The sequence below is a fragment of the Pelmatolapia mariae genome, linkage group LG17 (assembly GCF_036321145.2).
Source record: "Pelmatolapia mariae isolate MD_Pm_ZW linkage group LG17, Pm_UMD_F_2, whole genome shotgun sequence".
NCBI classification, from domain to species: Eukaryota; Metazoa; Chordata; class Actinopteri; order Cichliformes; family Cichlidae; genus Pelmatolapia; species Pelmatolapia mariae.
Genome location: NC_086242.1, coordinates 5,904,235 through 5,930,529, shown reverse-complemented (window position 1 = coordinate 5,930,529; position 26,295 = coordinate 5,904,235). Strand labels below are relative to the sequence as shown.

At 41.8% G+C, this 26,295-nt stretch overlaps 2 protein-coding genes and 1 non-coding gene across 9 annotated transcripts; 2 read left to right on the top strand and 1 right to left on the bottom strand.

The window, feature by feature from the left end:
• Positions 1 to 56: 56 nt before the first annotated feature.
• zbed4 (zinc finger, BED-type containing 4) lies at positions 57 to 8,475 on the bottom strand. 2 transcript variants are annotated; one of them, XM_065469501.1, is made up of 2 exons: positions 8,367 to 8,475; positions 57 to 4,793 (listed from the first exon to the last, which is right to left on the bottom strand). In XM_065469501.1, exon 2 carries the CDS (start codon positions 4,598 to 4,600, stop codon positions 818 to 820), a length of 3,783 nt encoding a protein of 1,260 aa, XP_065325573.1. In that variant the 5' UTR covers positions 4,601 to 4,793; positions 8,367 to 8,475; the 3' UTR covers positions 57 to 817. The 2 variants fall into 2 exon arrangements, with proteins under 2 accessions (XP_065325573.1, XP_063316430.1); XM_063460360.2 differs by lacking the exon at positions 8,367 to 8,475 and adding an exon at positions 7,396 to 7,503.
• On the top strand, positions 7,519 to 25,793 carry brd1a (bromodomain containing 1a). 6 transcript variants are annotated; one of them, XM_063460364.1, is made up of 13 exons: positions 7,519 to 7,609; positions 9,616 to 11,017; positions 11,095 to 11,263; positions 11,589 to 11,720; positions 11,843 to 11,971; positions 14,555 to 14,867; positions 14,973 to 15,293; positions 18,604 to 19,185; positions 19,600 to 19,741; positions 19,946 to 20,079; positions 22,093 to 22,202; positions 22,619 to 22,773; positions 23,476 to 25,793. In XM_063460364.1, exons 2-13 carry the CDS (start codon positions 9,633 to 9,635, stop codon positions 23,657 to 23,659), a joined length of 3,756 nt encoding a protein of 1,251 aa, XP_063316434.1. In that variant the 5' UTR covers positions 7,519 to 7,609; positions 9,616 to 9,632; the 3' UTR covers positions 23,660 to 25,793. The 6 variants fall into 6 exon arrangements, with proteins under 6 accessions (XP_063316434.1, XP_063316433.1, XP_063316436.1 ...); XM_063460363.1 differs by lacking the exon at positions 7,519 to 7,609 and adding an exon at positions 8,308 to 8,400; XM_063460366.2 differs by lacking the exon at positions 7,519 to 7,609 and adding an exon at positions 8,470 to 8,745 and having other exon boundaries at positions 11,095 to 11,251.
• Positions 14,276 to 14,348, top strand: trnak-cuu (transfer RNA lysine (anticodon CUU)). The gene has a single exon. It is a non-coding gene; the product is annotated as a tRNA-Lys (tRNA).
• Positions 25,794 to 26,295: the final 502 nt, after the last annotated feature.

Below are 26,295 nucleotides of genomic sequence, written 5' to 3'. Positions count from 1 at the left end.
AGGAAAACCTTTATTTACAAATGACCAAAATTTGCATGTTTCCAGTCTCAATGCTAAAACATTTATGAAATTAGGTTCAGAAGTCATTTAATATAAAAATGTACAGTACATTGTTTTACTCAATAATAAACCCATAATTTAAACCCCTGGACATAAACTTAAATTGTGCTTGAGAGACAAATTGTATATTCCAAACAAACCCCATTATTCAGAAAATACAGCAATATTATACATGATCTCATTAAAAACATATCAGCAAGTTAAAAAAAAAAAAAAATCTAATTCTAAATGACAGTACCATGAGCCACAAATTCACAATGAAAATTAAATAATATAAACTTAAAATATCTTTCAGTCACAGCATTTATTTATTTTTTGGGGGCCATGTTTTCATTCAGAAAACAACTCTTATCTTTAATCATAATATTCAAAAAAAGCATCCTGACGTGATCTGCGCAATTTCAACAATATTTACAGCGTTTTTGACCTGAAGTAGTTTTGGATAAGGCACAAGGAGAGAGTAGACAAAGGAAAAACATTGATTTAGAAGCAAACACATTATCACCAACCCCTACAGCTAGAAAAACCCTCCCTCCCTGATACACTTCTGAGACTTTTCATCACAACAGCTCCAAAGTGTTTTAACAGTAGTACAGAGAATACAATAAAGCCTCGATCTGGCCTTTGCATTGAAAATCAGTGTATTCAATGATATTTTACATTTTGCCCGACAGAACCCCACCCCCCATTTCACAGCTATGCAACTTGGTCCTTAAATAAAGGGGTTTCAAGTTAATGCTCAACAAAATAATTATGATCAGTACTGAAAATAAATCAAGGGGAGGTTGACCTTGAGGAACAGCAGACCCTCCATGTTTTCTAGCAAAGGCCTGGGCTGATTCAGGGCACAGTTGACACTAGCTGTGCTGAACAGTGTCTCTGCTGGGACGATGCTCGGAGGGCAACCCACGTAGCGGGCGGCTACTTTGGCAAGATCAGGCCATAGGAACTTTTTCAGGTTCCAGTAGTCAAGGGGGTCACAGCTTTGATCGAGTATGTCTTCCTCAAGATACTCCAGCACTGCCAGCTCTGAGGACTTTGGCTTCTCCTCGTTTTTTATCTTTTGCCTGATGTCAGCCATCAAGGACCAGAGGTTGTCCTTGTTTGAATTTGCGGTGCTGGATGAAACGTTGGCCTCGTTGCAGCCGTTGTGCAGCAGAGGCTTGACTGCAACTGAGGTAGAACAGGACATGTCCAGCTCCCGGATCAGATCTTGTTTACATCTTTCAGCTTCTTCCTCTGTGAACAATGACGTTTTGTATCGTGGGTCCAGCATGGTTGCCCAGATGTATTGAGGGTCGTGAAGAGTTGCAGACATCCTGCTCACCATCGCTTCCTTTAGAGACTTGAGCATGTTGTCTATTCCCACGGTCTCGTCAAACAGCAGGTCTATTTTTCTGTTGAGAATATGAATGAGTGGTATCACTTGTCCCAGAGTGGCAGTGCGGTTGCTCATCTCCCTGCAGGCGACTTCGAAAGGTTTCAGTGCATTGCAGACTGACAGCATTACTTCCCACTGATCGCAGCTGATCATTTCCCTGAAATTGCACTCGATCGACATCTCGTCGATGGCTTTCTTTTGCTCAACCAGTCGCTCCAGCATGAAAAAGGAGGTCATCCATTTGGAAGGGACGTCCTGAATGAGCTGGTTCTCTGGCAGCTGATGGACCCTCTGGAGCTCGACCAGCTTCTCCTTGGCCTTTGCTGAGCGGTGCACACGCTCACAGATCTTTCGTGCAATACTCAGAAGGTTCTGAACCATTCGCTGGCTCTTTATGGCTTCACTAACGATGAGGTCGATGGTGTGTCCAAAACACTGCATGGTGACGTGACCGTGGTCCTCCAAAATGTTTTTGATGGTGGTGTTGTCTGTTACAGTGAACCCCTTTTTCAGCCCTGATGAGTTGATCCAAGAATCCCACAGATACTCGAGCTGCTTTGGGATGTCATGCATATCGTGATCAGAGTCTATTTGTGAGACACTTAGGAGAGCAGAACAGTGAAAGTCTTGACCTTGGGGTCTGACACTTGACTCGTACGTTGCCCAGTGGGCAGTAAGGGTTAGGTATTCCCTTGTCTGGCTACTGACCCAAATACTAGTTGTGAAGTGGACAACACCACCTTCAGCTTCTTTCAGGTGGGTCAACACAACCTCCTTCACCCTTTCGTACATATCTGGTATGGCAGTGCTGGTAAAGTAAGAAGAGGGTGGTAGAGAATACTGAGGCTGGAGGTACTCTAGCAGTCGATTCAGTCCAGCATTCTCCACCATAGCTGATGGCTGAAGATCCAGTGCGAGCATTTCTGCAATAAGTTTGGTGATTTTTTTGGCAACCGGGTGGTGTTCATCAAATCTCTCACGATTCTGTTCCGTTTCATAAACAGAAGTGTCCATGAGCTCTTGTTTAACATGAATTTCAGCAGACGGCACATCACCTGAGATAGTATTGTTACTTTCAAGAACATGTCCGTGAAACCTTTGCATGTGCCTAAAAAGGCAGCTTGTGCCGAGGTTTGTAGTCTTTTTGCCTCTGCTAATTGTGCGGCTACAGTGCAAACAAACCACCTTTGTAGGGTCAGCAGGCGAAATGGAAAAATGATTCCACAGTTTTGACGTCTTTTTACTGAAAACAGGCAGGGTTTGTGTTTTTTTCTCACTAAGGGGACTCTCAGTTTCTTTGGCTGAAACTGGATCTGTTGCAGTGAGATTGGTGTAGGGATGAGGGGAAGATTCCTTATCATCTGTGCTTTTTTGGTTTTTGAGGACATCTGGGTGACGTCTCATTAGATGTCTCATTAAGCAGCTTGTACCAAAATCGCCCCGTTTCCCCCGGCTGATGACACAAGGACAGTAACGGCACAGTGCTTTTAACTGGTCAACAGGTGACACTATGAAATGGTGCCACACTTCTGATTTAACCCGTTTCATGATCTTTTTGTTTTGCTGAAAAACTGAATGATCCTGATTGAGGCTGGGGCCTTCAGAGAGGTCACATGGTGATGAAGTCAGGGGTGTGTCCTCCCCATGAGTTTTGAAGGAGAGGTTGAGTGTGGTCTCCTGCCCTGAGAGATGCATCACCTCATCAGATTCTTCCTTTATATCCATGCTTTCCTCCATGCTTTGGGGTAGTTCATCTGATATGGTTTCTGGTGATGATGGAAGAAGGGGTGATTCTTTTTTGAGTTCCAGTGGATCCTGTAGTTGAGTGCGGGACAGCAGCGAGGGCGGGTTAGTATAGGGTGGTGGAATGTGATTTCCCTGTCCATTCTCCTCAATTACAACCTCTTTGTGGGCTCTCCACATATGCCGGATAAGACAGCTTGTCCCCAGATCCTTTCCATTTTTACCCCTACTGAATTCATTCATGCAATGAATGCATACTGCTTTGGAATTATCAGCAGGCGACAGGTAGAAATGTTTCCATACAGCTGACCTGCGACGGGAGCTAGAGCTTTTTGGGGTCCCTGGAAGGCGCTCAGGCCCTCCGTCTGACATGTCTTCGGCATTGTTTTCATTGGAATGTGAGGATGGGAGGGTGCTGCAAACAGCGTCGGCATTGGCGTACGGTTCTAGTTTTGGTTCGACTTTGGGTAACACTTCTTTGGATGACAGGTCTGAATTTTCAGCTGAGGAGGTGGACGGTGAAGTGTTCTTTGAGGCAGAGCTAACAATGCTATTTGTCAAGTCTCCGTTTTTTGGTGAGTTTGGGGAGGGAGGTATCAAAGATGAGGCAAGAGGGCTAGTCAGATTATTTGAGGATGCATCGGCTCCGTCTTGCAAAAGCACAGTGGGGTGAGCCCTTCGTACGTGCCTCATTAAACAACTCGTGCTGAGGTCTTTTTCGTTCTTACCCCGACTGAACTCTTTCATGCAGTATAAACAGATTGCTTTGGTACTGTCTCGTGGTGATATGCAGAAATGATTCCATGCTGGAGATTTTTTCCGTGGGTTGGTCTGACTCCTCATAGATGACAAAAGACTCTGAGTGACAGCGTCCATGGCGACATCATAAAGGGTGCTTGTGTATCCACTTAGTAAATTGCTATAGTCATCGCCATCTTTAGTTACAAAAGGGCCAACTGAGCTACCAAAGGGTAGTCTGTCATCATCCTGGGTTTCTTCCTCCATTCCATTAGCATCCTGGATCTCCCCTTTGCCATGTTCACTCAATTCGCTGCCATTTTCATACTTTTCACTCTCTGCATTTCCCTCGGTGTCAATGTTTAGGCATTTGTCTGAAAGAGTGGGAGAAGCTGCAGCACTCTTATTTGCCGTGTCTGTCTCAAACAGTCCGTCACCCTGAGAAGAAAAGTTGAAACAAGGAAGAGAGTCTTTATCCAGTGTTATTGAGGAGCAAGCAGGTGACTTTGCATCAGCAGTTTCACGGGGGCTAATGCTGTAGGATTTGAACACATAGCCATCCTGCCCTTCAATTTTCAGGCAGGTCCCTTTTGCCTCTCTTTTTCTGCGTTCTATGGAGCCATTAGGTTCACTGACCATTTCCTCGCCCATATGTGAGACCTCTTCCTCCCCATCCATGGCAGCAGCCCAAGCGTTTCTGTAGAATAGTCAGGTCTGCGGTGTCAAATGCAATCGCTTTTTTCAACTGTGGTCATCGATACAGCAGCTCTCAAGCAGGTGTTGGGATGTGGGTGTTGCCGTCCAGGACACAGAGCGCGTGCTCGTCCCTCTCCATTTATGACTGGAGTAGCTCCACTCCTCCGTACAAGATCTAGAGAAAGATAGGGAGCGAGAGAAAATAGATCAGATAAGGGTATTCTAAAAATAAACACAACTCCAAAAACCAGTAACACAACATGTTGTGCCATAAACAACAGATTGTACTTTCATTTAGCCACACACAGCCACAAGAAAGTATAGAGATTAAAAAACAAAGCCACTTATGTAAAATCAGGTTTCATTAAACGTACAATTTACAACAAGAACTGACTGCTAATTGATTTGACTCTGCAAGCACTGTTGTAGTAAACATAGAAATTTTGATTTTGCAAGGGGTAAACCATTCTGTCGGAATAGACACAGACGGGTTGAGGCTTAGTCTTGCAGTATTCAGGTGCAGCTTGCACTTTTAAGGATCATTGTGAGGCTCAAGTATTGCGTCATAGCTTTTAAATACACTCGGCTACCTAGGAAATTCATGAGCAGAGCACTGCTCAAAGTGTATTCCGTTGAATTGCTGCTTCATGCGATCATCGTTCCAAGTTGCAAAATCCTGTACTTCCACAGCGCAAGACTTGATAAAAATCTTTTGACACAAGTAATGCTTTGAACCGTTTCCTCATCGTCGCCCCGTATCTGGCTATACGGGGCGGTCGTGGCTCAAGAGTTGGCAGTTCATCTTGTAATTGGAAGGTTGCCGGTTTGAGCCCCGGCTCGGACGGTCTCAGCCGTTGTGTCCTTGAGCAAGACACTTCACCCGTTGCCTACTGGTGGTGGTCAGAGGGCCCGGTGGCGCCAGTGTCCGACAGCCTCGCCTCTGTCAGTGACCCCCAGGGCAGCTGTGGCTACAATGTAGCTTGCCATCACCAGTGTGTAAATGTGTGTGTGAATGGGTGAATGAATGTAGTGTAAAGCGCTTTGGGGTCCTTAGGGACTAAGTAAAGCGCTATACAAATACAGGCCATTTACAATTTGTCTGATTGTATTAAGTAACATATCACATTTATGTACCGCTAAAAATATGCTGCACAACAGCCAAGCTGTTTAAAACTTTACTCAAGTACATCCTTGAGTATGTAGATATTGTATTGAAATCCTTGAGCAGTTTATGAGCAAAAACAAACCTGTACAACTGCAAGCAAAACACTTTTGAGAGTACTAACCTACAATGTAATAACCTTTTTTGGTATAAAAGTATGATAATCTGATATAATACAATTTTATATACCCAGGTGCAACAAGCAAGTGAAAAATTAAAGGAAAAACATAACAAAAACTCTTATTATTGTCTTGTCCAATATGTGCTGCCATTTGGTGTTTTCATAACGGTAGCTTTCTATCACATCAGCACAAAATCTCCCTCGAGTGTTATATTCAGTTACTAGGAAAGCCATAGCATAGGATTCATTCATACTTTCAATATTCAAATCATTCCTGTGAGCCCCTTGAGCCTTATTCGTGGAGGCATTTTCATTCTGAAAGGTGTTAAAAAAAACAATTCAACCTGACTGCAGACACATAATAGGCCATGGGATCAGGTCTAATGTGGTCCATTAGGAATGACAAATTAATGTTATGCCTCTGTTCCATTACCTCGGTAAATTTTGGCAGTAATATTTACTGCCAAATTTATAATAACATATAATAACATAGTGCCTCTATGTGCCAGCTAACTGAGAGAATGCTGTGTAAACCAAATAAAATAAACTAGGGTCAGTGCTGAAGCAATTTTTCCTTAACTACAAAACTCACTCAGTGTTAACACCCAAATGTGTGCAACTAAAAAAATACATCAGCTCTGAGAACATTAGCTTAAGTACTCGCTCAAATGTAAATCTGGTTATTTTAAATGAGCTTTCTAATACAAAGTAAAACAAACAAAAAAAAAGAGAAAAAAAATCTAAAATTCACATTTAGATTAGATATAAATCACACATTAAAATGTGTCAAAAAACAACCAACTTTAAAACGAAATACTAGGACAAGATGGGGCTTTTAAATGTAACAAAATAACCAAGTAATTTTCTACGTGAGCAGTGGCAAACCAGTTTTCCGGGTTTGGCTAAAGCGCTAGTCAGGAAGATGCGAGAGGACAGCAGAAATAGCCAACGCTAACTAGCCTGCATCTTCTCTTAGCAGAGAACTTGTAAATGGGTATTTACACACCGGCTTTCGACTCAACCCCTAACCAACAAAAAGTCACACTTACCATTAAACTTGCACCACCAATATATGTCAATACGTTCTACAATAAACATTACTGGCAGTTAAGCTACATCATCAGTAAACACCACGGTGGCTATCTTGGTGCTAACTGGCTTAGCCGCAAGGCTAATAACAGACAAAAAACCACGCAGACACAACACTTGTGTGGCGTGGATTTGTATCACAAAAATTAACAGCATTTACAACTATCTTATTAGCCTTGCATTACCCCGAGGAACACGTTCGGCACATTTCGGACCACACCATGACTGCTAGCTGGTTAGCTGCCAGCTAGGCCACACACAGGACACACTAGCTAACCTGGCGAGGCAGAACCCAGCCGTGGCGACACACGAACCACACGGGATCCGAATCAGACCTAGACTCACCGCGACGTCCTCACCACATTCAGCCCTTTTCACACACACACACGAGTTCGGTATACTTACTGTTGAGTACAGCGACTTGTTCACTGGGTTTCGGTTCCTAAACGGTTAAATATGACACATTTGATTGATCCGGAGGGGGGTTCACTTTTGTTGCTTTTGTCTCCTGGTTTGCTAGCAGTTCGCGTTCGGCCGAAGCAGCTCCACACAGCGACGGACGGAAGGAACAGGTTTTAATGATGTCACCGGGCACTGGGTCTCCAGTATGGCGAAGGGGGTAATAAATTTTAGTATTAAGTTACATAACACGGTGTTTTACTTTGACTTTTCACTAATTATAAACTGAAATGTTTAACTAGTCCGTTCTAATGATAGATTCATTGACTTCATTTGCGTATTCAGTTAACTTGTCGACCCATTTACACCACCTAATAACCTATTTTCACAGAAATTAAAATAATTAGATTTTTTTTAGAAATTTACGCATGCTGCAGGTGTAACAGGACAAAAAACTAACACATCCATTCGTTATTGCGAAATAATAAATCAGTTAATTAATAACTTTTCGCGTGTGTTGCGTTCACGGTCTGGAGCGCCACGTTGGGGTCCAAATGAAAAAGTAAATGCAAAAGATTTTAATCAATGCAAATTATAACTGCGCTAAACCGAGGGGGGGTTCTTGCCCTTAAAAAAGACGTCTGGGCCCAGCGGACCGGTCTCTGGGGTGGGGCATGTTGTTCTGCTTATGTCCTCCAACCTGTCCTCTATTACTACAAGAGCAAATAATAACGCCAGAGCATGACAGACAGGCATGACACTCTGAAAGTCTTCTTATCCGCTGCTCTTATGACTTGATAGCCACGGCCCTCAGAGTCAAAACAGACATGTCTCAGCTTTCCTCACACAGCGCTACTGTCCGTATTCGCGCTTTGTTAGGTTTGCAGCTTTGTCTTTGCAAGGCTAGTATGGTTATTACAAAAGGCAACGCACTGATTGTGTGACAGATGGGCTTTTGTGTGAAATCTACGACTCACCACAGACATGACCTCCAGCGTCACACGTAGACCGGTGCGTACGGGTGGGAGTTGTCTGCTGAAACGCATTGTTGTGTTGGGGGATGATCCGTTCGTGCGGCTGCTGCTCTTACTGCTATTTGCCTCTGCTCGACTGTGGCTAGCGAGTGACTCTAGCCTGTGAATGGCCCACACAGCAAATACTTGTGTGCTTTGTGTAGAGTTTAATATCGAAACTTCAAGGTACAAAGCGGCCTCTTCCTCTTTTATTAGCAACTGAAAAGAGCCCCGTATCGCCCGTTGGATGAGAACATTGTGCCCGGAATTAGCGCCACTTAGTAGGCCGTATTGCCATTGCTTTGTAGGACTGCTAGCTAGCAAAACTGCTCGTGAATTTGAGGTATGTGCTGGGTTTTATTTGCTATGCTGTGGTCGGTGCGTTGGCGAAAAGGGGACATGTTGTGCAAATGCAAAAAAAGAAAAAAAAGAAAAAATATGTATAGGCTTAACTAGCTATAGTGCGGCCTTTTAAGGGCTACTGTTTTTTTTTGTTTTGTTTTTTACGCGATTCGCTCCGTTTAGCGGACGGTTAGCTCCGTCTGCTAGTTAGCTGGCTAGCTAATGTTATTGTTAGCACCTTGGCCACTTTGGCTGCGAGTTCTTGCTGAAAAGGCGTTACACCTCTGCAGCAAATGGGCAAGTGCTAACTCCTGCGCTCCCATATTGCCCCGTGTAACCGCCTCCCTCCCCCATTTAAATGCATGGGCTCATTGACAAAATTGTAACGTAAAAACTGGCTGCTATGTTCTAATTTACAACAGCTAATCTGTGTTTTGGGGGGGGGGGGCAGGGGCATCGGTGAAAACTGGAAGTTTCTTTTGCCCTCTTAGTCACCAAAACTCTGTTAAAGTACTTTCTAATACATTTAACCCGCAGAGTGTTGAACCCCGCCCCCCCGTTCTGATTTAAAAGACATAACTTGGAGTAAGATGTTGCTTGTCAGTTAAACAGGTACACTTATTTTTACCAGACGTCTTATTTGCGTGTTTACACTTTATTTTCGTCGCAATGTTGCGCATAAAAGAAGCTGTATCAGGGAATTAAGTCTGTCTTTAAGTTTGCAGTGAAATTATTGTATTTTACTGTGATTAGGTAAATAACCTAATTTTCTAATGTAACTGTTATGACCTTTATTTGAAAATTCAACTGGGATGCTTCCAGGCATCCCATACACATGTCTAACCGCTATCCCTGTCGTGTATCTCCACAGCAACACGGAGCGTCAAGATGAAGAAGAAGGCTCGGCAGCACCGGGTTGCGGTGCAGAGGCCGCCGTCTCCTATCAAGCCCTCGCCCAACAAGCAGATCTTGACCTATGCCCAGGCGCAGCGCATGGTAGAGTTCGAACTCGATGGCCGCATCCACCGGCTCAGCATATATGACAAGCTGGACGTGATCTCGGATGATGACCCCATGGTGCAAGAGATAATGGAATGCACCAGCAATAAGGAGAATGCGGAAAAATCGAAGCAGCAGGTCCTCCTGAGGTCAGTGAGACTGAAAAACAAGGAGAAGAAGAATGCCGCACTTGCCATCGCAGGCCATGTAGAGGGAGGTGGACACCACGCTGGTAGCCACGCTAGCCCAAAACTTCCAGAGCCTAAATTCCGAACTGTAGAATATAATCTTCCAGCTGTTCCTAAACGCCCATCTGCCTTTTATAAATATATAGATAAGACGGAGGAAGAACTAGATGAGGAAACAGAGTATGACATGGATGAAGAAGATTACGCCTGGCTGGATTTGGTCAATGAAAAACGACGAAGCGAAGGGGTTAGTCAGGTGTCTCACAATGTTTTTGAGTTCCTTATTGATCGCTTTGAGAAAGAATTGTACCTGGAGAGTCTGGACAAAGGGAGCGAAAGGCAAGCTCCTATCGATGATGATGCTGTCTGCTGCATCTGCATGGACGGAGAGTGTCACAACAGCAACGCGATCCTGTTTTGTGACATGTGCAACGTGGCCGTACACCAAGAGTGTTACGGAGTGCCCTACATTCCCGAGGGTCAGTGGCACTGCAGACACTGCCTTCAGTTGCCGACTCAGCCAGCAGAGTGCATCCTTTGCCCTAATAAGGGCGGAGCAGTAAAAAAGACTGATGATGACCGCTGGGGCCATGTAGTCTGTGCCCTCTGGGTCCCAGAGGTGGGCTTCTCCAATACCACCTTCATTGAGCCCATCGACGGCATCAGCCACATTCCTCCGGCGCGCTGGAAGCTCACCTGCTACCTCTGCAAGGAGAAAGGGGTCGGCGCTTGCATCCAGTGTCACAAAGCCAACTGTTACACTGCCTTCCATGTCAGCTGTGCCCAAAAGGCTGGTCTATTCATGAAGATGGAGCCGATCAAAGAGGTGACAGAAACAGGAGAGCCCACCTTCTCTGTGAAAAAGACGGCCTACTGTGGCGCCCACACACCTAACGGGTGCGTGAGGAGACCTCTTGCCATGTATGATGAAGCCAAACTCAGAAATGGACTTTGTAAGAAAGGGGACAAGGGCAAAGGACAGTCCAAAGGAAAACAGAAACGGAAGAGTAAGAGCAAGAAGCCCGAGCCTGATGTGGAAAGTGAAGCTGTACCGCCTGCTACTGTGCCTACTTTTCCTGCTCACAGGTATATTTTTTTACAACCTTCTACTTAAGTGGGAAATGGCTTTGGTTTTCTAAAATCCCTCATTTTCATCCCTCTAGGTTACAAACCATTCTGAATCAAGTATCAATACAGAAGAAGAAAGTCTTTGTAGAGCTGGTCCTCAGTTACTGGAGACTGAAAAGGCAGTCCAGGAATGGGTTGCCCCTCATCAGACGCCTTCAGACAAGACTGCAGTCACAGAAGAATGTGCAACCGGTTTGTTCCTCTGTCAGTTAAGCACACAAGACTTGTAGCCTTCATTTATCTTTTTCCCAAGGTTTTCAAATATGTTGTCTCATTATTTGCACAGTCATAAATTATGCTTTTGTTACAATTTAATGTTTTCTTTCAACACTTTATTGATTGTGTTAATGAGATTTTTGACCATGCTGTGTGAATCAGTAGCAGTTTTCTTTGAAATGGGCATCTTATGTGCCAAATGAAAGAAGTTGCCGTTGCATTTGTTTGTTGAGAATTTGTGCAAGTTGATAATTTTCCGGTGTTCAGTTCTTTTATGTGTCTTATATATTTTTTATTTCCATGCGTTCCCCAGAGGCAGAGTGAAGAGGAAAGCAGGGCACTTAAGGAACAGCTGAAGGAATGGCACCGCCTCCGACATGACCTAGAGAGAGCCAGACTGCTGCTGGAACTAATTCGCAAGAGGGAGAAGCTCAAGCGGGAAGAGGTAAGGACAGGGGAGTGATGCATGGTTGGGCAGAGTTGTGCTTGTCTTAATATCTTAAGAAAAAGTTCAAACAAAACAGAAATGTGATGATGCTCACTGTTATCTTTTGTGTTTTCTTGTAGATTAAACTGCAGGAGACGCTTCTAGAGATGCAGTTAACACCCTTTAGCATTTTGCTCAGGGCCCTCTTGGACCAGCTCCAGGCAAAAGATCAGGCCAGGATCTTCACCCAGCCTGTCGATGTCACTGAGGTGATCTGCAGCAGATATTCAAACACTTTCCATCTAGGGCTGTGCAATATGACCAAAATCTCATATCCCGATATAAGACATCTATCGTCCCGATAACGATATAAATCACAAAAATGTAACATTTTCTGTAAATTCTGTGAATCTCGGGCAGCTCGACTTGCGTGAAGTGTTTCCAGCTGGTCGTCGTGTGCCTGGAGTCGAGTGTTTTAACCAAAGCATGAAACGATACATTTTTAGACATAAGTTGTAACGGCCGCCGTTTCTTTGTGGGTATTTATTATACGGCGTGCTGCGGGGAAAAGCCTGTTCTAACTTGAGTCTAAGGTTTATTTTTTAGCACCTGGCGGCTCTTTTTTGCTTCTCATCCGTAAACACTCTGCATACTCTTTCATGTGATTCAGTTTATTTTGAAAAGTCTCAACAGGATCTTGAGCTTTATTGTGAAAGGTTTATATGGAAGATAAACAAGCGGACACGCAATGGTTTTACCGTCGTTGTTGCTAACGACAACGCATAAAAACAGGCGCTTGTCCGTCAGTAGTGTGGTTATATTAAATATAAGAGAAAGAGAGAACTTTAAGAAATTAATATAGCCACTACAGTGACCATCAAAACGATGAAAAAATATTGCCGTAAACAGTTTATTTTGCGACACCACGAAACAAATGATAGCGTCAAATGAAACGATAGACGTTTTTATATCGTCGTCCGATATATATCGTTATATCGAACAGCCCTATTTCCATCTATTCTATCTATGATTGTACTTTAATTCACATTGTAGTACTGTTAATTATTCTGTGCAAAAGTTTAAAACTGTAGGCTTCTTTCTGGCTCTGCCTTGTTTCTGCCAAGTTCCTTGCTGTGTTTTCACTAATGACACATACAATTCAAACACTGAATAACACATGGGATGTGCCATGTATCATTATGCCAGCTCCTTGAAGAAGAATAGTGGATAAGAAAAAGTGCTGACATTCTTGTAGGAACAACTGTAATATCTGGCAACACCCTGACAGATAGATAGTTAAGGTGTGTGCTGGTTGAGATTTATATAGCACGAAATCACAAAAACTGCTGCCTCAAGGCATTTTGTATTGTAGGATGAAGATCCTACAATGTCAGAGGGAAACCACAACAATCTGACAACTCCCTATGAGCAAGCACTTGGTGACAGTCGGAAGGAAAAACTCCTTTTTAAAAGGAAGAAACCTCTGACAGAACCAGGCTCAGGGAGGGGGCAGCCATCTGCTGCAACTTGTTGAAGCTGAAGGGGAAAAAAGAGAACAGAGGAAGTTAAGATGCCAGAAGACTATTGGTCAAAAGAACTGTAAAATTTGGCTATAAAGAGGGCTTATTGTAGTTTGTCTGCTATATATAGTTACAGTTGTGGCAGCTCATATTAGACTTGCGTGAGAAAGTGAGACAGTTACTCAGGCTTCAGACTGCTTAAAACTGACAATTTTAGACATTTTTCTCCCCCTGGAACATTTATAATATCATGGATAGGGCATATATTAAATCCCAGGCACATCAATCAGGGTGTGAGCACAGCAGCCCCATCAGCCTGCCATCTAGATAGACATTTTGTCTGTGAGGGGCAGCCAATAACAAGAAAACTGGCTTTGAGGGAGGGGGCAGGGATCTAGGAGCTAGAACCTAGCAGCTGCACCAAGATCCAGTGTAATGATAAATATTGGTTGTTCTTAAATGTTAATCTAGTTGAGCTGAAGAATAATGCCATGGATTTAAAAGCGATCATAATGGGTCCATTAAAGAAAAAGAAAAAATTTAAATATGCAATTTAGCTGCCATGCTGTTTGACAAAGCTTCAAACTTGGCTTATTGGTTCAGATTTCTACACTTTTCCTTGTGTTTTGCCTTTAGTTCCTTTTCCTGACTGTCAGATGAGTGTACCAGAAATGGTACATTGACATAAATTATTTGTGGAGGTCAATTAGATCACTTTTGTACTCTGGTAAAATACATTTTATGTCTGTGAACATCTTGACTATAAATCATCGGCACACAAAATAAGACTTTTTAAAATTACTAAAGAATTTTCTATTCTGCATTTTCTCAAACATTTGTTAGAAGCTTCACGCAAGCAACCAGCGCTCAACTGCTTGCTCCAGTCACATGTTCTGATCTCTGTGACTCATGTTAGACATTACTCCACCCCACCCCCCATCCTGTAAAAGTGTTAAGCAATGTGACTTCCTGTTAGGGTGAATGTGTAACAAGAGCTCATGGTCTGCTGCATGGTCGGGAGGCCTTGGAGGTGAAGGGTGCTCTTCCTCATAAGCCCGGCTAGCTCAGTCGGTAGAGCATGAGACTCTTAATCTCAGGGTCGTGGGTTCGAGCCCCACGTTGGGCGCAGCTTTTGATCTTGAATCTGTTTGAGTAGGTTCCTGATTCTTGGAATAGACTCTGTTATTGGACAGTGGGTGGAATTTCTACATGGTTGAATTGCTGTCAAGAATCTTTAATTTAAAAAGCCAAGTTCAAACATTGCTTAATTTTTTTTTAAACATTATTAAAAGTAATTTACAAAATATTCATATTTCTGATGCTTTCTTTTAGGTGCCTGATTATCTCGACCACATCAAACACCCGATGGACTTTTCCACCATGCGGAAACGCATCGATGCCCAAGGCTACAACAACTTTGATCAATTTGAGTATGACTTTAACCTCATTATTGAAAATTGTATGAAATATAACTCAAAGGACACCTACTTCTATCGGGCTGCTGTGCGACTCCGAGACCAGGGTGGGGCCTTGCTCAGAAAGGCCCGTCGAGATGCAGAGAAAATCGGCTTTGACACGGAGAGCGGCATGCATTTTGCAGATGCTCCGGAAGTCAAAGCACCACCATCATTTTCTTGGGAGGATGGTAAGGGAAGAGCACGCCTCTCTGAATAACTAGTTATAAAGTAGTTGTGGTAAATCTATCTTCTAATGATTCCTTGTTTGTTTTTTGTTTTAATTCTCTTCTTAGTGGACCGTTTACTAGTACCAGCTAATCGGGAGCAGCTGCCTCTGGACAAGCAGCTGCAGCAGCTACTTGAGAAGTTTGATCTCACCTGTGCCATGAAGTCCAGCCCTTCCCGCAGCAAGCGGCTCAAGTTGCTGAAAAAGACCATCAATGATGTGCGCAACGAAATGAGCCTGAAGAGAGTTCTACCCTCTCACCACCACTGTTCTTCCTCATCATCTCCAACAACTTCAGCAACATCTTCAACAGCTCTCTCCCTCCCAGAGCTGGTTACAGCTAAGGAAGAAAGGCTGAAGCCCAATGGGCACTTCTCCGAGGATGACGGTATGTGTGAATGCTTTATTTTGAAGTTGGTTTTCTGCTTGACCCACTGGTCGTCACAGTCTCTGCGATTGTAAAGAGAATCACGAGTAAAGGTCAAAGGTCAGACTTAAGCCTTAACCTAGCCTAACCACAACCAGAAAGTCCCATGATGTTTTCTCTATAAAGCATGTCGGGAGGATGGGAAAATCACAATATCACAGTTTAGTTTTAAGAATGATTATGAAACCTGCTCTGTTAATATGGAAGTGAGCATTTCTTTCAGATATGGTGATGTTTGTAAATTGTATACTATGTTGATGAGGTGAAAACTCTTAGAGCATTTTGATTATTATATTATTTTCTAACAAGTAGCTACTTTATATTAATGTTTAACACAAGTTTAGAGTAAAATTTGGTAATTTTTCCACCTAGGAAGCTTTTTCAAATTCATAAATGGACAGATAAATAGATATATTTCTAGTAGACCGGTTACAATACAAGAGTGTAGTAATCAGTATCAAAATGAGTAGTAATTACTCGTGTTAAGTCACTGACATGTTGGTGACAGACTGTTTAATTAATATTGAATGTGATGCAACCACAAAGGTAAAACGTGCATTCCCTGACTGGTTGGTGGGTTCCTGGAGGATGCTGTCTGCTGCTCGGTAAAATTGGAGAATGTTTACACATCCCCAAACATACAGTCATCCTCCATGTGGTTGCTTTGTTCCAGTCACCTGTAGGAAGATGTGCCTTTGTCTGCAAACATTCTCTAACTACTAGCTGAGAGATACTAAAAAATGTCACACAAACCAGAAAGGAAGAACACTCAGTTACAAAGTAAAAGTTGCATGTGTTGGCTGCAGCCCTGAGGCACAGCTTTTACTTTGAAGTCAAACTTTTTTTACAGCTTCACTATCACTCAGAGTGTGTGACAAGCGTTCTCAGATAAGTCTGCATATTTCCTGCTAGTGGCAGGTAAATGTAGATATCTGTAAGTGAGCAAAACAATCCCAAGGAGGCTTTCTCCCACTTGGTCAGAGAGTACATGTTTTTCCTAGCGACCAGTGGCTGCCAGATGGTCATGCACCAGATTACTCTGTGTAACAGACACTTTATTCTCTGTCACTACACTGTTACACTCATCGAAATGGCAGACAATTGAACATCACATGGCTCACGGTCACGTGGCTGCAAAAAACCCAACAAAAACTATTGTTAGGCATTGCAAACATTCTAGCCTATGGAACAAAGCCGATTTCACAATAACAAACAAAATGGACAACAAGAAAAATATTTTCATACCCGACTCTTACTGTCTTTGTTATCAGCAAATTGGAGTGGAGCTATTGTGGTATCTACACTATTTGTGGGTGTCCCCCTCCCACTTAATTTTGAGGCTAGGTTAGACTCCTTAAAGGTGTAGGCGGCCCCTGTCATTTCCTAGGAGAACTGCAGGCTCGATACATACGCTGCTACCTATAATACTAAAACACACGTGTTGTTGCATTTATCTGAATTTTGGTCCCAAAAACAGTCTGTCATCCAGCAAGATGATGGCTAACTATGTATGTTTACAGCCACAGGAGACCAATATTCCCTACTCATTTAATAATAACATTTGTATGTGCTTTGTATAATCATAGGTATCCATAATAAAACATTCAAATACAACAAAGCTATCTATTAGGTGATATTTTTCAAACTTGGATTGGTTCCTTCCTTATTTGCTCACTAATTGTAAAATAATAGTTTGACTAACATATCTGAAACATGTGATTAGGATTTTGTTACTATGCTAAACGTCTTTGAACATGAGCAGCAATCTCGAAGAAACACATACAAGCTATTAAAGTCCAGGGTTTTGGAACATGTGACCAAAAAGACTGCAGCAGAAAAGCCACAAATTGGTGCATATAAATTGACCTGAATGTAAGGAGAGAAAAAAGATGCTCAGACATTTGCACCCTCTCCCCTCTAATTTCAGTCACAGAAATGTTCCTTGCTTTAAGCACACCATGAGTGTATATTTTGATAAATAAATGATATGAAAAAAAAAAACACTAAATAATTACTGCAGACTCCCACGAGTCTGACTGTAGAAACAAAATGTATAAAAATACAGTATTGTTTCATTTTTATTCAGGAAGAGTTTCACAGGTGTGAAAAACAAAACTCACTAGCTTTGATCTATACTCTGTAAAGGATGGCTAAACTTTAAAACTAGAATTGTTCAAAGAGCTTTCTGATACACAAAGCGATTTGTGAAGTCTTTATTCCGACTCGCTGAACCAAATCGGAACAACTCGAGGTTTACTTGTCAGTGGTGGTTGTGCTTTAGCATCAGATAAAAGGTGTTATTGCTAAATCCCGAAAACACTCGTGTGTTCCCTCTTGGAACTCATCCTTGAATGGGTCTGAGGAAGTGGCATTGTCCACATCTATGGAAAAATAACCTTCCAGCATCACCTTCCAGCATCTTTTGACATGGTTACGCACGCACGCACACACACACACACACAGAGTGTGACCGCAGTGGCTTCCTCAAGCTTAAAGCCACTTATTGAAATTAAGAGTTTGCAATTCAAAGATGGCATTACAATGTGCTAGTGCAAAGGAAAAATTCATTGTTCTTTTTTTTTTTTTTTTTTTTTTTTTATATAAAGATCACCCTGTTTATGCTAAACACTGCTTGTTTTACTTGTATGATAAACAAAAGGTCATATAATAATGTGCAACATCAGCATTTGTGCAAACACAAGGTGAAAGTGTGGGCACTGCGGCAAATTATTGTTAGTGAAAGGTCTCTGTCATGGACGCTTTAGGATTACATTTTGTTTTTTTATAAGATGGTATGGGCTTCAAACAGTATTTATACATGTGGGACTGTATGTTGAACTCATTGTGTCGGTGGTTAGTAATTTAGCATTCCTTTACATTAAATACAATGTATAAAACTTAGATGTTTAAAATCATTTTTCCACAAGGACTCCTGTTAGACCCGTCTGCTGCTGCAGCACTGGGAAGCGCTAGTGGTTCATATATAGTTTAATTTTGTATTTGACTCATGTGCAGCACTCCATCACTGTAATGCTAATTGGTAATTGTGCAGTGCCTCAGCCAGAACAGTCCTGCACCCAGGAGGAGAGACACAGAGAGACCTATACAGTAGCTAACTAAATGGTAGTTGCTTTGGTCTTTAAAAAATATCCACTGTGCTTAGTGGTTCACTTAAGCCTGGCAGGCGACTGAGCTACCACTACACTGTTAGAACCCTGTGTGATGATAAAGCTCACCACTGTTTATTGTTTCATTGTTCACTGCCCCACAGGAGATAAGTCTCTTCCTCCAAAACTGGAGCCATCGGATACCATTCCTCCCCTCATCCACTCAGACACAGATCCCGAACCCCCCACCCTAAAACCAATAGATGCCGCCCCTGACTGTGAAGACAAGGTTCACGGCAAGCGAGCCAAGCTGGATGGGGAAATACCAGACCTGCTCTCCTCTCCCGCATGCCTCAATGGCCACGCACACAACAGCCTCCAGGACCCTTTGTTAGAAGGTGATGTGAGCGTGGTGGCAACGTCGACCCTCGCAGAGCCCACAGGCGCGGTTAACCGCAGAACCGCCGTTCTCTTCCGCAAGTCGAAGGCAGCCAGCCCGCAGAAGCTACCCAGGAGCGGAGACGAAGAGTCCGACAGGACTGACGGAAAAGAGGGCGAGGAGGAGCAAGATGAAGATGACGCACAGCTAGGTTCCAAGTCCTTCCTGTCAGTGGTCATACCCAGGCTGGAGACTCTGCTTCATGGCAAGAAGAGGAAGCACAGCGGCAGCAGGGATGCAGAGGAGGAGGGAGGAGAGGAAGAGCGTGAAGAGTCGGGCGAGTCTCCAGTTAAACGACTCGACACTGGTGAGAAGTTTACTGAGGAAGTCCTCTGAAAACACAAGATTTTAAATAAACATTGATTGATTCTGCATATGGTCTCTTGTTTTAAAGTTCTTACATGGGGTAAATTCTGCTTTTGTGTTCTGATATTTAAGAAATAGAAAGGTTCTGATTAAATTACTACATTAATATTGAGCTATACCTCCAACCTCTTAATCTACCATCACAAACAATGCAGAGAGTTGTCACAAAAGTCATCTCAGTCAGTCCTAATTAACTTCCCTTGTTTACTCCTTTTTATCTGTTGGCTTTAATCAGAGAATGGCTTAACAATCTGCAGCTTGATCATCGTCATTTGGCAGGAGTTGCTGGGTTTAAGATTGTGGCCTTTAGATCTCAGTCTAATATTTTTGGAATTCGCTGCTCTGCTTCTTTTAGGCCTGCCAAGTGGTGCTCTTCAGGTCGAGGAGCAGAAAAAAGTAGAAGAAACCAGCAGAACTAGTAGACCTGTGGAGCCTCGAAGACGCTGCGCCTCTGAGTCATCCATATCCTCATGTAGCAGTCTGCAGGGAAACACCAGGTAAAAATTTTTGTTCCCCTCCCCATCGATAATCTGCAGCTGAATACAAATGAAGAAGCAGCAGATAATGTAACACAGGCCTGCTGCAGGCAGTTTGCCTGTTTAGGCAGCTGTGTATCTGATCTATATTATCAAAGCATGCGTGCCACCAGATATTTTTGAAAGTTGACTTTGTGTTGTGTTTTTCTTGTGTTTTGCTTTTAGCACCATTCTCAGTCTTCCAAAATGTGGGAAGGGAAAACCCGCCTTAGTCCGGAGAAACACTGTGGATGACAAGAGCGAATTAATCGCCTGCATCGAAACTGGGAATTTTGCAAAAGCTGCACGAATCGCTGCTGGTAACGTGACCAGATTGTCAAAAGAATTTAAATGCATGTGTGGGGAGTGGGTAGACATCTTTCACAGAAATACAAATAATAACTATTTTAAATTGTAATATACTTTATTAACTTACTCAGTCCTGCAAACAAAATCGATTAAAACCATAGTGAAACTGGGTTTTTGAGGTAAATGCAAGGTTAACAACAGAGAGGAAACTTTTTTTTTTAAACAACTTTAGGGTGTAAACAGATTTTACGAGTAGTCTTTAAACTTGGTTATTATCAGTCTTTTCAATTCTGTTCAGTTTTATTTATATATCCAAAATCACAGCAATAGTCACCTCAAGGTGCTTTATTGTAAGATAAATATCCTCTAAGTCAGGGGTGGGGAACTCCAGTCCTCCGGGGCCGGTGTCCCGCAGGTTTTAGATGTCACCCTGGGTCAACATACCTGAATCAAATGATTAGGTATTTACCAGGCCTCTGGAGAACTTCAAGACATGTTGAGGAGGTAATGTAGGCATTTAAATCAGCTGTGTTGGATCAAGGAGACATCTGAAACCTGCAGGACAATGGCCCTTGAGTCCTGGATTTCCCCCACCTCTGTTCTAAGTTATACAAAGAAAACTCCAAGAATCAGACTGCCCCTTGTGAGCAAAGCACTTGGTGACAGTGGGAAGAAAAAAAACTTGTTTTAACAGGAAGAAACCTCTGGCAGGTCCAGGCTGCTGTGAGCGGTTGGTGGTGAGGGGAGGGAGACAGGGAAAAAGACACACTGTAGAATAGAGCCAAAGATTAATAATGCTGAAAACAATGCCAAGCAGGTCATTTACCTTGAAAGCAGAAACTAAGATCCCTTTAGAGATGTTTATTTTTGAGGAAGCTGTTGTTTGGGGATCCTAGTATTCATTTCAAATATTAAAGACAGCTATTATTGTTAAACTGCAACCAGATGGGATTAAAGCAAAAAAAACAAATTGGATGAGAATCAGCATGGTTTTGAAAAAGTGGCGATAAAATTCCTGTTTTTATTAGATTCAAATATTACCCTTAACTAAACATATGACAGACAATGGCAGGTTAACTGTCCACGTTATTTTGACAGCCTACATTTAGGGAATTTCTTTTATTTGCTCTTGTCGGCCATGCCTCCTGGCTATTAACTGTTTCTTAATAAGGCAAGTGCAAAAAAAAAAAATACTGAATAACAATAGATTTTTTTTTTCCCCAAAAGGCATTCAAAATGAGTCGTTGACATGGTTGATTATATGTGAACGTGTGAATTTGCAGCCTTCTCAGGAAAAAAAATTACCCTGATGATATAGATGTCTCAAAGTTTCACAAAAAAACTCATGCATAAAATATGATTAACTTAGTATTAAAGGGTTAAAAGGCTCCAATTTCTTCAGGACCAAAATATACAGTGCGTATCGTGACAATCCAATGTAAATATGTGAAAATGGGATTATATTAACAACATTAACAAAATATTTATTGTAGTCTGTTTGAATTGGTACGACTAGTAAGTAACATCGTTATGTATATTCCCAGTTGTCTGCTGGTCCCGTACATTTCAAAACGTCTCTGAAATTAAATAATGTGGCTGAACTGTGTTTTTGTGCTACTGTGTGTCAAAGCGCTCTCAGAGGTTTAACTTGATTTAACCAGCAGACACCTGGTATTCATACATACATATAAAATCAGGGTTGGAAATGAACTGCAGCTACCAGCCAAGTTCTCGTGAATTTTGGCACTGACTGGCTAGTCTTTATACGCTGCTGCCACCGTGGCATCTAACCAGTCAGCATCTGGAGACTCGGCTCTCATCTGAAATTCCCTTTTGGTTAATTAACAGCTGAGGGTGGCTGGTAAATTTTAATATCTGTCTCTCACCGTGGCTCCCAAAGTTAATTTCCCACCCTGATTTGGTGCCCCTGCACTTGCAGCATGGCTTTATTTTTTTGAAATGTGTTTCTGTGTGCGTTTAAACTCTCACACATAACTTGTCTGGTGTTGTTCCCACTTCCATAGAGGTTGGCAACAGCAATATTTGGATGCCTGCTAGTGCTGCAACTGTTGCATTGGAACCCCTAAAGCTAGTTTGGGCCAAATGTAGTGGATACCCTTCCTACCCTGCCTTGGTGAGTGCTTGTGGGAGAGAAAGCATGACAGTCGCTGACTGTAATCTTTTTATTCTGACGTTTTTTTTTTTCCTCCTTCCCAGTCTGAGGACACACTGATAGCAAATTTATGACACTTTTATCCACAGGACGAAGCAATCCTTTCACTACAGCTGTTGTTTTCAGCAGCAACGTGGCTAGATTGCTGCTTGTAAAAATATTCAGTTTTTGCTCTAGGTGGCAGCATTTCTCTGTAAACCAGCAATTTGAGCTTTGCGTGAAGGGACAAATGAGGAAGCAAAATTTTAGTGGCAGAAGCTGGTAGTGGAGGTGCATGTGTGTGTAAATTGCAAACGTCTCTCTGCTATATCTTTGCATTTGTTTTATAAGTGGTGTGTGTTTGTAACGTCCCCTTTTACCTCCCCTACTGCAAATAGATCATCGACCCCCACATGCCACGTGTGGGCTGCCAGCACAATGGGGTCTCCATCCCCATGCCCCCCCTGGACGTGCTGCGCATTGGAGAACAGATGCAGTACAAAGCAGAAGAGAAACTCTACCTCGTCCTCTTCTTCGACAACAAGCGCAGTTGGTGAGTGCCAGTGTCTGTATTTATCAGTCAGTAAAGTGGGTAGTTGGATCGTTTAAATGTGTACAAAAAAACCTGCAAAACCTCACACCTTCCTAAACACGCACATTTATTTTGGCATGACTCCCGTTACCGTGCAGAAAACCTTTTAGCTTTCCTGTATGTACACTTGGGATGCACTGATTGCAAAATTTATTTTTTTGTGCTTTCTTACAAGAACATTTTCTATATTAGACAGAACTGACCTGTGTTAGTCTTTCAGCTCTTAATCACATCTTCTCTTTTTTTTTTTAAACCAAGCACAAAGTTGATATGACACAACAGCTTAGTCTCCACTGATGCTGGTAAATACCAAGATATTTGCTGATATGTCACAGGGCCAGTGTAGACATTAACATTTCTAATAATGATAAAACGGTCATAATTAAAGCTGTTTGTGAAGGGGAAAATAATTATAGATGCTTATTGTATTCCACAAATATTAAACTTTTTTTTAAAGAGTTTTTTGTGGTCAGTTACTTTAAAATAAAGAAAGAAAGAAAAACCAGAATATATATGGTTGTTGTCATGTTAAGGTTGTGTTTTTAGCTTTTCTCCTGCTTTTTCCTGTGAGCAGGGTGCTATTTTCCTGTCAAGAATCATAGGAAACATTGACCTCTAGCTGCTTTTCCAATGATGTGACACTAGTGTTGCTTTCCCCTTCAGGCAATGGCTTCCTAGATCCAAGATGGTTCCTCTGGGGATAGACAAGACCATAGACAAGATTAAAATGATGGAAGGACGCACATCCAGCATCCGTAAGGCTGTCCAGATCGCCTTCAGCCGTGCCATGAACCACCTGAGCATAGTGCAGGACGAGCCAGTCAGCGACCTCAGCGACGTAGACTGACTCTGACTCTCTGCCACACACACAGATTTGTACCTCTCCTGTACCAAATAGCTTGTGACTACCCTCACCCTCACACCCATCCCGGACCCCCTCTGTCTCTGCAGGAGACTGAAATGTTTACTGGGCACCTGCTGTAACAGGTGGTGTCTCTTCCTTATCCATTCCTGTCTGTACACACTCCTACCACGTCCCGACGGGATACGGCTGCTGCTGAAATGAATGTGTCGATCTCTCCTCACCACCTCCAGGCTTAGAGACTGCTATTTTTGTCATCCCACCTTGCCTCCCTCACTCTAGTCACCCTTGACTGTCGTTTTATCATTTCAAGGCAAAAAAAAAAAAAGTGTCAGTGATTAATTTCATACGTTTTTGGTAGCCTTTTACCAAATCAGTCTGTGGTGTCAAGACTCGGAGTAAAACGAAAACTGTCACACTGACTTAAACTTTAAACCGTTAATTTGGCATCCAGCCACAGTCGTCCTCATGCTAAAAAAAAAGTGGGCCGCAAAACTTCTCAAGTGGTCAAGATCGTACATTTCATGTTTTCACAGAGGCTTTTCACTGGCATCAAATTTGTGGCCAAAGCCTGTGTTGATGTTATGGTTATCTTTACATTCTCAAGTCAGCTCCATTTGTATTGTAAATGTAAATACTGTGTACAGTTGGCTGACATTAACTTATTTTGTAGGTTTGACAGGAATCAGTACTGTACAGGTGTTTTCTTAGTATTTATACTTGACGCATTCTTGGCACTAGGGGGAGTGCTGTTTTGCCAGTGCTGTGTGAACAAGAATTAAAAAAGTAAAACAAACGCAAAAGCCTTTGTATTAAGGAGATTAGGGCTAAATTGTCATGTTTCTGAAAAGTATCAACCTATTCATTTTTTTTAAGTTATTGAAGTTTCTATCGTAAGCTTCCATTTGGCATTAAATCATTTTGTATTACAAATAGTTTTAGTATATTTTTGTTCATATATATACACACATATATATATATCTATATTATATATTTATATGATTTGAATACATAGTATACAGTTTGTAAGCCTCTGAAGCTCATACAGGCAGTGTGTGATGTTGTGGACACAACATATGTTCTCAAGAAACCAAAAGAAGAAAAGAAAAACAAGAAAATAACATAAAACAAAAACATTGCTACCCAGAAGTCTTAGATTGATTTCTCTGTGTGATGTGTTGAAACTGTTGCCAAAAACAAAACAAAAAAGGAGAAAAAAAAGGTGTATTTCCATGTGATACATTAGACTGTTACTTGGTTTTGCTGTAGTCGTAGGGAGATGCGCCTGCGTTAACTTATTGTAAAGTATTTGCATTACTTTATATTCGAGGAAAGATGTGCAAGCTGATTGTGGTAAAGTGGCACATTTTGTGGTGGATACTTGCCTTCTTTTTAAGTAACCTTTTTCTAACTTTTTTTTGTAGTTGTAGACTTCCAGATATTTTATTTTATACTCTTGCCTATTTTTGTTTCTTTCTTTCTGGGTAGCATTGGGTAGTTTTGGTATATTTCATTTTGTATTTAACTGTAGTAGTTTTTTTGTTTGTTTTGTTTTTTTTAATCAGATGATGCAAAAATATTGCTGGGACTGTTTTTTTTTTTTTTTGTTGTTGTTTGTTTGTTTTTTGTAGTAAAGCAAAAAATAAAACATACAAATAAGAACTCATTTAGCCTTTTTTTTTTTTTCTTTTTTTTAGGTATACTGTCAAGCTAGTGCACATTTATTATTTTCTTTTAAAAGCCTCATTCAGTATTTTCTAATTAATCTGCAACTGAAAAAAAATTCTGTTGCTGTACAAAATTGCATTCAAGAAGTTTTATCAATTTAATTTTTATGCAGCTTCTGGATGTATATTAGTACATACTGTACAGTCATATAGGTAATAAACCTGTTTAATAATCTAAAGCTACTCGAACAAGCCTTTTATTATGCTCTCTCTAGTAAAATTAATTATTTGTTACACTTAAAGTGCTTGTGAAAAATGTTGCCCATCGTGGATATGGTTATTAGATTGTTGCTAATACATCAGTGTGTAAGTGGTGTTTTACTGCTGGTCCACATGAAGCTCTCAGCTCTCTTGGAGTGCATTTATACTGTTAGATCCATAATTTGCTGAATAAAGACACAATCTTTGTAGTTTTGCCTCTGTGAATCACCGTAGTAGATTTTAAATCAAAGATTGATGCGCAGACTTTAAAGACTTGAATTCAAGGGATTAACAATAATTTGTATTGACTGTCAACTAATTACAACCTTTTAATACATCGGAGGCTTAGACTAGCATAATTTCATAATGGCTGTTTTTAATTGTTGAATGAAATCCTTTTGCATTTTCCGATCTTGAACCTCACCAAATGTTGCGTTTCTTCCTTTGAATTGTTCTTTAAGGCCTTTACTGCGTCAGGTGGATTGAAATTGTGGCTTAACTTGGGCATTGAAAAATATCTCATTTCTTTGCCGTGAGAAACTGGGACTACTTCTGCAGTATGATGCAGTACAATTCATCCTGCTGCTCCCACCAGCAGTCAAATCATTAATAAACACTAGTGACCCGATTTCACTGGCAGACATACATGCCCATGCCATAATAATGCCCCACACAATGTTAGCTGTTGTGTTT

What these genes read in the sequence shown, in the direction of transcription:
- brd1a (XM_063460364.1), top strand. Translation starts at nt 9,633, where the DNA reads ATGAAGAAGAAGGCTCGGCAGCACCGGGTTGCGGTGCAGAGGCCGCCG. An exon ending in GCACTTCTCCGAGGATGACG is followed by an intron (nt 15,294 to 18,603) that starts GTATGTGTGAAT and finishes ACTGCCCCACAG; the next exon opens with GAGATAAGTCTCTTCCTCCA. An exon ending in AGTCTGCAGGGAAACACCAG is followed by an intron (nt 19,742 to 19,945) that starts GTAAAAATTTTT and finishes TTTTGCTTTTAG; the next exon opens with CACCATTCTCAGTCTTCCAA.
- zbed4 (XM_065469501.1), bottom strand. Translation starts at nt 4,600, where the DNA reads ATGGATGGGGAGGAAGAGGTCTCACATATGGGCGAGGAAATGGTCAGT.